The sequence below is a fragment of the Bombus vancouverensis genome, chromosome 10 (assembly GCF_051014615.1).
Source record: "Bombus vancouverensis nearcticus chromosome 10, iyBomVanc1_principal, whole genome shotgun sequence".
In the NCBI taxonomy this organism is placed as follows: Eukaryota; Metazoa; Arthropoda; class Insecta; order Hymenoptera; family Apidae; genus Bombus; species Bombus vancouverensis.
In genome coordinates this window covers 9,121,687-9,133,161 of record NC_134920.1, presented here as the reverse complement: position 1 = coordinate 9,133,161, position 11,475 = coordinate 9,121,687, and the positions used below count along the sequence as shown (strand labels likewise).

Genomic DNA, 11,475 nt, shown 5'->3' with positions numbered 1-11,475 from the left:
CCCCCCAGGCAGGACAATACTTTCCCATGAAAAGTCACTAGGAACCTCTACAGATTTTCCATCTTTATCTCGCTACTACTCTCACCCTTAACCCTTGACAAGCCGACTACAGTATAAGTCGTTCTACTCCTTCTCGATACACTAGACTTTGCAGACATATCTGTGTTTATTGCGATTATTAGTGTGGTATTTGTGCAAATTCATATTTTAATGAGTGAAATGAAATAAAATGGGACCTGGATAGAAAACTGTTTGACAGGCCTATACTTTGGATATTTTACATTTTACATTTTACATATTGCGTGCACTCTGTGCATTTTTCCATCTACAAACTTCCTATAAATACATAAAAATCTTGTATAAACCAATAATATATGAAGTTTACTTTTGGTATCGACAGTAGTTCTAATAGTTCTAAGTTCAAGATAGTTTGGTATCTAAAATTTGTTTTTTATTTAAGATGTGATTTTAAGATTAACATAATCAAATTTGATGTTTTTTAGTACATTCATATTTAGTGTTGTCAGGTATGTTATTCATTTTTCAATTATTAGTCTTGTTAATGGTATAGTAAAGTTTAATTCGAATTTATTCTTGATAATGTCTATTTTTTGATGAATTCACTAGATATATATTGTTGTATTATCGCCACATTGAGATTATTTCGTAGCTACATTCTAATTAGTTCTACAATTCAAATGATACTTGGCATTTATCGTAAATTTTAGTTTTTTATAAATTGATTAACTGATTATTTACTAGCTATACTTATGTAATTGTGTTTAATTCTGTAACTGAAAGTTGATATTTTTCGGCTAGAGCTTTCTATGAAAGGTGTAACTGCTTAAATATAGTATCTAATCTCTAAAAAATATTTATATGTACGTGAACGTACTAATAGTAGACACGTGTACTTTTAATTTAACACAATAAATTTCATAATTAATTTATAATTTGTGTTACTTATATATATAAACAAACGTTTTATCGGTTTTTATATAGTTTATTAAATATGCACTAAACATATATTATAAATATAAATAATAACATTAATGTCGATTTATATCATTAACGAAAAGACAATCAATTTTTGCGATACTACATTTGGATTCACTCCTAAGGTCACATGTGGTGATGACAGTTATATATTACAATTTTTATTGTTTGAATATTTCTCTGCGCTGATTATTAATAATTTCTTCTTTTCTCCAACATATACATATATAATTAGAATAAAAACTAAAGCAGACATAATACATTTTTATCTAACTATTTTTAGATGGGGATTTTTACGTAAAGACTAACGTTACTAAAATTTCACGAAAACAAGACTTAGTTCACTCTAGTTAATCGCAATGATTCAATATGTAATTAAGATAAAGAAGAAGATATATCAGTTTAAAATGAAAGTAACATTGTGGAACCAATCAACTCGCTAGCAGTGTGGGATATCAATTATAAGGGGCCTTAAAGAAGGATAAAATTGAATAAAATACATTATTAAGTAAATCACATTTCTGTGATAATTCTTCTAATATCAACTTAGAAAGATACTAAATTCTTAACCTAGACGAAACTTTTTATTTTAATAAAGCAATGTAAAATCATACTTTTCTCTTTATTACATATGTACGTACACAGTTATCGCGGCTAGATAAAATGAGCTCTAGTCTGACATCTATCGGTTTAAACACGAACGATAAACCTACGATTATATGATGCTTAGTAGATCGCAGAAATAGTTTAAAATACAACATACGCACATCCATAAAATATAAAAATATTCATATTTATATGAATGCGGAAATACATGAGAAATGTATGAATATGAGCAGAAATCTACCAACATATGTTAAATTCGGGAAATATGTTATAATAATCAGATTTCTATGATATTCATTCTAATAATATTAAAATCTTGCTTTCTGCTAATCGTAATTAATTGATAACCTTAAACATTGCAATTAAATAATAGTAAGGTCTTATGATTTCAATAAAATGTAAACACTTTTTTCCTATATTAATAGTAATTGATCGATAATCTTTAAGATTCAAATTTAATATTTCATTCGACATATCTTTACTGTTCGATATTACATGATATCAGGATCGTGTTTACTATTAAGTAAAATAGGTTTAGGGTCCGTTGAAAAGAGGCAACAGTGCAGAGGTATTTGTCATTATTGCATGAAATAAATAAATCCATTGGCTCCGACTTCCAACTTTAATTAAAAAATATATACCAATAATAATACTTTTTGCAAAAATCTTTGTTACATACAAGATAGTCTGCACGAGCTGATGCAAGTAAGTGCTTTAAAGCAGAATTATATTAATATTGAAACAGCATTAAACAAACTGTCCATAAATGCAACTGAAAAGCCAGTTGTTCGAGCAAAAGCGGATACGTTAGTTACTAAAGTGCATAAATTCGAACTTGTTTCATTAATAATTATGTAGAAAAATTTTTTATATAGAAAAAATGTTGTTAGCAAATCATTGCAATCATTAACAGGTTTGATATCATTCTCATATCTACAGTATCATTATATTATATAATGATGATGATACTACTACGCATAACCAATTTTATTAAAGATACACGTAACAATGTCAAGGAGTTTAAGAATAAAGCTGTAAATATTATTCCAATTAAATGTAGAAAAAGATTCTAAGTTACAAAAAAATATTTTTCGACAATAACAATGAGATCAACGTGCAGTTAAAAGTTTCAGAGATTTGGAGAGAACATGTTTTTGAATCGTTCGTGATAGAATAGTTACTGATTTGTATAGAAGGGATGATATATAAAAATGTAAAGAATAAATTTAAATGTATGTACCTATATATGATTATAGAAAGGAAGTTGTAAAACTTATATTGAGAGCATTTATAATAAAAATTTAAATGTTGATGAAATGAAAGTGGAAATGAAGCAGCTTAATATATTAAGTGAGATTGAGAATGTGATCATTGTTTCTGAAAAATTTAATTTTATAATCGAAAACAAAATTATATCTACATTTCCCAATGTCGAAATAATAACATTACTGATTAACAATGCCAGAGGAGAGTGTTCGTGCCTGGAGCGGTAAAAAATTATTTATGCAATACTTTTTCAAAGTAAAAACTTACCGCATTAGTATTGATGTCTGACGTCTGTAACGTTTATGTAAAATAAACGTACACGAAACGCGCTCTTTACCGCTACATACATTGAAAAAAGAAGCAAGCGCGCAACAGTGAAAAATGGAAAGCAAATTAATCAAAAATGTCTAAAGACAAATTTTTATTCAAATCTCAAAGCATCTGCATTTTAAGAGAAAACGTAAAGATGGCAACCCAACCTAAAAACTAACGCTAAGCGACAGGTTATTTTTGTATATAACTCGAAAACTAAGGCCGATTATCGATTGTATGTATAGGAAAAAGTTTTTCAAAATGTTTCACTTCATAACATATTTCAGAATCATCGAAATTGGAGATGATGGTTCTTTGACAACTTCATCCAACTTCTTGTCACCTCTTACGTAGTTCGATGTTTACGTACATACGTGTAAAATAACCTATTATGACGCCTTCTAACTACTATTAGATATTCCTAGGTAAATATTCCTATTAATACTATCATGGAGGAAATTTCCTCTCCGATACTATGTATCATGGTAACGCACATTCGTTATTTCGCCGTTCATTTCGTACAGTCGGTTTCAAAACTATTTGGTCACTACAATCCAGATAAATTAACCTGTTATGCGATATTAAATAGTATCTGACATTTTCTTACGCGAGTTCATAGAAATCACGTTCGGGAACAAATCCTGTATATTTGCCATTCGAAGTTTCTTGCATGAACTTTGTAAACTATCTGCAGATTTGTGGAAAACATTTTTTGCATATAACAATGAACCCAATAATTGCATCACAAAAAGTTCAGAATAAAAGTTATAGATATGAGAAATATCTGTCAAATGAGAGGTTACACATTACATTTACAAATTCACAAGTATAATTTAAAATTGAATTGATTTCAGAATAGAAATTTTTGTTCGTTTACATTTAATTTTTTATTTTTGTCACTAATTCATCGTTAATCATAATCATCGATATTACTTCTATATGTTTTTATAACGAACATCAAGAAAAGTGGAATTGTTACTTTATTATTAAATAATTAAAGACTTTTAATAATTGTCATCACAATTATAGTTAGAATTAGGGTTAGGTTAGAGTTAGATCTTATTTTTGTCTGCATTATTGAATTCTGATCATTTTTACGTCCTTAATATAAATATTAAGGATAAATTAATACTCTTTATATTATAAACGTGTTTTATCAATGTTAATTGATATTTTATAATTGACCTATGAAAAGTACAATGATGCATAATTTTTAACACCATTCTCTAATTTAGGATTAAAAAATCGACCAGTTTTGAGTTGTACATTATAGTGCAGTTCTTCAGGAATTGAAAAAGCCCCCGCCAATTGCTGTTGGACTTTCGAAAATTGTAGAAATTAGGTTCTACGATGACGTATCTTTAGTTGTTAAATAGTTTTTTGTAAAAGCTAATAAATATTTGGGCATAAAGTTTTCCACACATTTTCAGAATAACAAAATCTACATTTCCACAAAGTTTTAACTTCGCGTAAATAATTGACAATCGAAAATAATGCGAAATCACTGCAGTAGAGTCTGTAGATGTTGTATTTTATTAAAAATAAAAAATTTTGAATTTTTAACATTTTTATTGCTTTTTATCTGTATTTATTTCAGATAAAGAACATAGAAGTCCAAGTTAAGTTATAGTCCGAATATTTTCGAAATCAACATATATCGTTTCTTTGTTATAAATTTTTGACGAAAATATAGTTACAAATGAAATATGTTTATATCTAGTTGTTTTGACTCATAAAATATACTAATAACGTTTGGCCGGAAAAGAACTGGAACACACTGCATAATTCTTATATTAAATATTTCTCAAAATTTAGTAGTGTAACAGAAATGAGATTGAAGTAAACGAATACGCAATAAAGCATAATAAACTTTAGTAAATTACTCTGTTATTAAAGAGAAAGTGGCTCAATCTGGTGCTAGAAAATTAAAGTGTTTCTTAAGTTTCATATAATAAGGCTATCACAGAATAGAACATTTTTCGTGTAACTTAAATTAAATTGTTATGTTCTGCAAGATAATAATTGATTCGTACACTAGAAATTATATGTGTAATTTACATTTATGTAAGAAATTTTTATTTAACAAATAGCGCGTGTAAAGAGTACAAAAAAATAAATACAGCTTTGAGAATTCTACTTCGAAATTGAAAATTGACTTTCGTCGAAGTTCAATTCAATTGGGTTCAATTCTTAAGCCGATATTCCATTCTTTTTTAGATATCTGCCGTAATATAAATATCCCATATATTTTTTTAAATTTATCAATTACACGAAATTTGACAAAACTCACTTTTTTTAAAATAATTTGTCTAGTAAAAAATTGCTTAAGAATAAAAGTAAAATTCTTTACTACGAATTTAATGATAGAACCGTAGAGAATAATTGCGCAACGAAAATAACCGTTAAATACTTCTGAATTCGCTTTATCATCAAAAAGTATGATTTATTAGCAATTTGTTGTGTTATCATAATTATACTTTCAGTTTTGTTTCTTTTACTAATGGAAGACATTTATAGAATATAAGCATTCGTAACACTTAAAATAATTTTATCTCAATGAACGTTATGTGTATGATCATTACGAGACACTTTATCTTTATCAACGTATATACTAGTGATATTGTGAATTCTGATATTCTAATTTCTGTTGTCACGTAGAATAATTAATTAGTTTTCACGTGATTAACTTATATACAACATAACATAATATATTAAGCACATACATATGTAAAGTTTCACGATATAAAGACCAGGTATTGTGTAAAAATTATTTATTATTACAAATCTATGACATGGAACTCGGATCCGCAACGAATCTGTTGAACATAATCGAATTTACTTTTAATAATATCGTTGGTCATTCAACACGTCGAGTATAGCAAATCAATTACGTAAATAGTAATAGAATGTAACAGCAGTATGTAGTGTGTAATTACTAAGATCGAGTTTATTGTACCACACCCGTTTGACAAGTTTGCATCACACAATATACAGTCGAGGACGATTAAAAAATCCGAAATTATAGTAAATTACCACACAAACTGAATAATACGAGAAAAATATAACCGTCCATACAAAATTGTAATGTAACAAATGTTCAATTTATAAAGATACGTTAAAAAGTATATACCGATATGGCGTCCGACAATTGAAATATTTCAAGAGGATTGGTCAGGATAAATAAATACTCACCTTTGTACTCTTTCATCATTATTACTTTGTGTAGCATAATTTATAACAACCAAGGACAGAAAGTCTTGACTTATCCAAACATATCACTCTCGTCCTAACTAAACGTCATGCAAACATATATCGTAGAATTTTTTTACTAACGATTCATTTTGCCGAAGAACACTTTCTTTATGTAATTTAAACATTAAATCCCAGCGTATATACGTACCTTAATTACTAAATTTCATCTTTTCATATGTAAAGTAGTTTTAAGAAAGTAAAACTTTGTTAGAAAAACTTTGTATACTCGATTAGAATTCTATTATAACATAATTCTAAGATTTATCTTTTACTAGCTAATTTATCTTTTACTAATAAGTGGAAAGCTGAAGTCCATCTTAAAAACAAGTTTTCTATTAATATTTCATTCGTCGTCTAATTAATATTTCAATGCTTTATAAAGCGTGAAGAGCACGTGAAAATAAATTTCGATAATTAAACATAGTTTCGAAACCTACAGTAAAAAAACTGAAAGAACTGAAACAAGAAATTTATTAATTTTGAAAATGTTCTGTCTTGTTGATGGAACATCGAATGTATGTGTCAGTAAATGTTTAATTACACTCTTTAACATCAGTCGATGATGGTCATGTGACGTGTGACGAAATTAATAGTTTTCACGCGTACAAATTCATTTATTTTTATATTTTAATATACACGATTGCAGTACATACAGAATATTGTAATAATTCGCACGATAAATAATTCAGAGAATTAGAAAATCCGTATTTTCTGAACTTCGTAACGTGTACGTCTTATTATCCCTCCCATTAACATAGCAGAGTTCTACGAACATTCTAGTTCAGTTTACGACGAACCACTGGTGAATGTACGGCATATCGTACTTGCGTTGTCCAGTAACGTTTCGCCGTATATTTTACATTAACGTGATTTATTTTTCTCAATCCTTTTCTCCATCGATTTGCGAAGCAATTATCGAGTAAAACACTGTATAACGTTAGATTATAATGGCATCGAACGTAACAGAATTTTATAACGGTAAAACTGTGTTTCTCACCGGTGGAACTGGATTCGTTGGTGTCTGCCTGATCGAAAAACTATTGAGGTGTATGCCCGACTTGAAAAACATTTATGTGCTTCTCCGACCGAAAAAAGGGAAAAAAATAGAGGAGAGATTGGAAGACATTAAAAAGAATTCGGTATACTAATACATGTATATTCAAAATATAGATTTTTTTCGTCATTATCTCATCGAACGAAAGAGACAACCTCTGATATGATAACCTTTAATTTCATTTCTGACCAATATTTCTTTTTTTTAACTAAAAGATATCAAGGCATTTAAATATCTTTAACTTATTAATACCTTGATGAACGCACAATCAACTTTATTTATTGTACGGTTTTCTTTCAACATATGTTATTACCTTAAATCATAGTCGTCATATAAACTCTCTCTTTTTTCTCACTTTTTAGTTTTTGATATACATATATTTCTTTTTTGTGTGTGACCATATACTTATGATTTGAACCTTAAGTATGTAATTTCTTTCTCTTAGAAAGATCGAGTGTTATGTAATTTTTCGTTTTATAATACTTTCTCTACTTAGAATATTTAAATACAATCGTAATTTCGTTTTTATATCGTATTATGAATTTTTCTATCTTTTTCCATTTAAGAATTGTTTACTTATAATTTGAAAATTGGTATATTATTTTACAGTAGTATACATTATTCTCAACTCCATAAATTCAAAAACACATAAAGTGATAATAATACAAAAACACTGTTTTTTTAAATGTATCTTAGAATTAATTTATTTTAAATCTATTCACAATGAATTATCTAATTGGGATATTAATAAAATATAGAATTAATTAGTTTGGCTTTTGAGAAGTTCATCTAACAACATATTTATGTTTGTTTTAATATTTTAGGTATTCAACAGATTAAAGGAAGAGAACAAGACAAATCTTTTTAAGAAATTGATTCCTATAGCTGGTGATGTGGGAGAAGAAAATTTAGGCTTATCATCTGCAGATAGACTGACTCTTGTTGAGGATGTTAACATTGTTTTTCATTCTGCAGCAACATTGGATTTTGAAGCAGATTTGAAATCTAATACAAATATTAACTTATTAGGTACACGCAGAGTCGTACAGCTTTGCCAAGAAATAAGAGATTTGAAGGTAAATTACTTCTATATGTTATCTATTAATGTACTTTTAGACAATTATATATCATAACCTAATTCATAGTGTTCTGTTTATTAAATACAATTTCCATTAACTCCTTTTTTCAGGCTTTAGTGCATGTCTCTAGTGCATATGTAAACTCAGTGTTGACTGAAGTGGACGAACAAGTCTATCCTGCGCCATATGATGTAAATGAATTAATCGCGTTAGTAGAAAAACTGGATATTGAAACGTTAAAACAAGAAACCCCAAGTATATTAAAGGATCATCCAAATTCTTACACATTCACAAAACATTTAGCTGAGCATGAAGTTAAAAATGGAGGTATTCCTGCTGCTATTGTGCGTCCTTCAATGAGTATGTATATTACATGTAAAAATATTTCTATTTTCCAAAAAAATTATATATTATAAATATTTTATATTTGCAGTAACAGCATCATGGAAGGAACCAATTCCTGGATGGACAGTATCAAAGAATGGTATACAAGGATTTTTAATGGGTGCTAGCAAAGGTGTTGTAAGAAGATTACCAGTTGTAAAAGACATAATTTACGACTACATTCCAGTGGACCTGGTTGTAAACAATCTCATCGTTGCAGCTTATGCTGTGAATCAAGATAGGTGTGGCAAAATTTACCATACTTAAGTCACTTAACTATTATATACAATAATATCTTCTTGTTACAGTAAAGGGAAGTTAAAAGTGTACCATTGTACATCAGGTACACGCAATCCATTCAAATGGATTAACATCGAACCGAAAATCAATTATTATTTACATAAATATCCATTACAAAGTGCAGTTTGGTATCCGTATCTTAAATTGCTACCTTCGATCTTCATGTTTAGGCTCTCTGCAATTTTTGTACATTTAATTCCAGCATATATTTTGGATATGGTTGCAAGATTAACAGGTGGTCGACCAATGTAAGTTATAAATTATGATTACTTTAATACATAATTTTTAATGTATGTAAATTGCATTTACGATATCAAATCGATAAAAAATATATTTTTCAGTTTGGTACGATTACACACAAATGTTAATAACTCATTGGATCGTCTAAAGACGTTTATTTTTACTGAATGGAAGTTCTATAATTCTCGTACGATAGATTTACATGATTCACTATCAGAGATTGACAAAAACCTCTTTAATTTAGATATTAAGCCACTGATATGGGAAAGCTACTTTATTGATTTGGTACAGGGAGTTAGGCAATATTTAAATAACGAATCCCCAAAATCATTGGAAAAAGCGCGTTCCAAAGATAAGATGTAAGTACTTATATAATTTTTTCTTTCCTTAAAAAGAAAATATATGTTAATAAAGAAGTCATTACCTATTTTTTATATTTTTAGTCTACTGGTTGTTCATATTGGCTTGCAAGCTGTATTGTTAGGACTTGTTTGGTGGCTGGTCAAAACTATTTTTGCCACTTCTTGGACTGCTGCTGGTTTAGTTGTTCCTATTACTTATCTTCTTTTTGATGAATTATAGACTACATACATAATTTAATTAAAATTAATAAATATCTCCATTTTATATATATACAAACATGCATATATCGGGTAAGGATATATATTCTCCGGAAGTTCTCCGCGCTTTTTCAGTGTAATTCATCAAGAGTACACTCAGATTTTTATACACTGAAAGTGATCAGTGCGGTGTTGGGAAGGACAATTGTTTATACATTATTATAAAATGTTTAACTTTTTCTATAGTTTCATACGATAGTAAACTATGCTGGAGATATTATAATATATATATAACTTACAATAACTGTCGAAATATTTTATTTCTTTTAAATTATATTATAAATTTATTCATTGCTCTGTGGCAACAAGATAAAATTTGCTTTGTACCATTTCATTTAATCGTTAGGAGTTACAAAATTGTGACTCATAATTTATTAATTTTCAAACAAATATTTCTATGTGCAAACTTTTATAACGCAAGATCTAAATATACCATAATAAAATTAGTCTTTATGTATGTGCATTATATTTTATTTTCCTTCGTTTTCATAACCTTATCCTAACATCAAATAAAGTTGCATGAGAAAGACTTTACATGAAACGCAATTCATAAGTAGTCTCTCTTCGAAATACATTCATTTTATAATCGTGATCGTTATCATGAAATGCAACATAATATACGGTACTTCAATAACATGAACAGTGAATATATATACATTACTCGATAAAACAAAGAGATTGAATCACTTTACAGTAAATCATCGTAAAGGTGACTGAGACAAAGCTAGTAAATGTTGGAAGAAAATGCAGACAACGAAAAATTATCAACATGTTTTGCCTACGAAACCAACACGTATAAATATAGACAGTGTCAATAATAACTTGCGCGTAATTCAAATTCCGCGCGATTTCATTCAAATGAATTCAAATATGGAATCCTCTGGTATCATCCTTCCAGAAGAATAATTACAAGACAATTTTTTTGCGCAATCTTTAATAGTATATTTAATTTTACTTTTATTTATATAAAACATTTAACATTATTCTTCTGGATACTTAGAGCAACAAGTAAATAACAAACAGTACCTTAATTAAAAAATTTGATTAACAAGTTCAATTTATATTGGAAGTTTTACAAAAAAGAGGGACTCTTAGGCCTACCTGGATTAATTCGAAACTGATACGATAATATTATAATCTTGAACTTTATAAAATCATGATATGTAAGTGGAAAAAGAAATTGACAAAAAAATATTCAGCACATCTTTGTAATTTCCATCCAAGTCACAGCATTAGAAACAGAATTTAATAATATAAATGAGTAAAAACAAATTCTAAAGGAATGTTATCTTAATACAACGTTGGTCCTTAATGAGGTAATGTAAGGTCTCTTCTTTAGTCACAGTCAATTAGGATGACGAGAAGA

The 11,475-nt window shown here is 28.2% G+C and overlaps 1 protein-coding gene across 1 annotated transcript; it reads left to right on the top strand.

Moving 5' to 3' along the window:
* The first annotated feature begins 7,202 nt into the window (after window positions 1-7,202).
* On the top strand, window positions 7,203-10,566 carry LOC117157132 (putative fatty acyl-CoA reductase CG8306). The gene is made up of 7 exons (XM_033334895.2): window positions 7,203-7,571; window positions 8,311-8,562; window positions 8,676-8,925; window positions 8,999-9,191; window positions 9,258-9,497; window positions 9,591-9,848; window positions 9,933-10,566. The coding sequence occupies exons 1-7, from the start codon at window positions 7,380-7,382 to the stop codon at window positions 10,069-10,071; spliced, it is 1,524 nt and encodes a 507-aa protein (XP_033190786.1). The 5' UTR covers window positions 7,203-7,379; the 3' UTR covers window positions 10,072-10,566.
* Window positions 10,567-11,475: the final 909 nt, after the last annotated feature.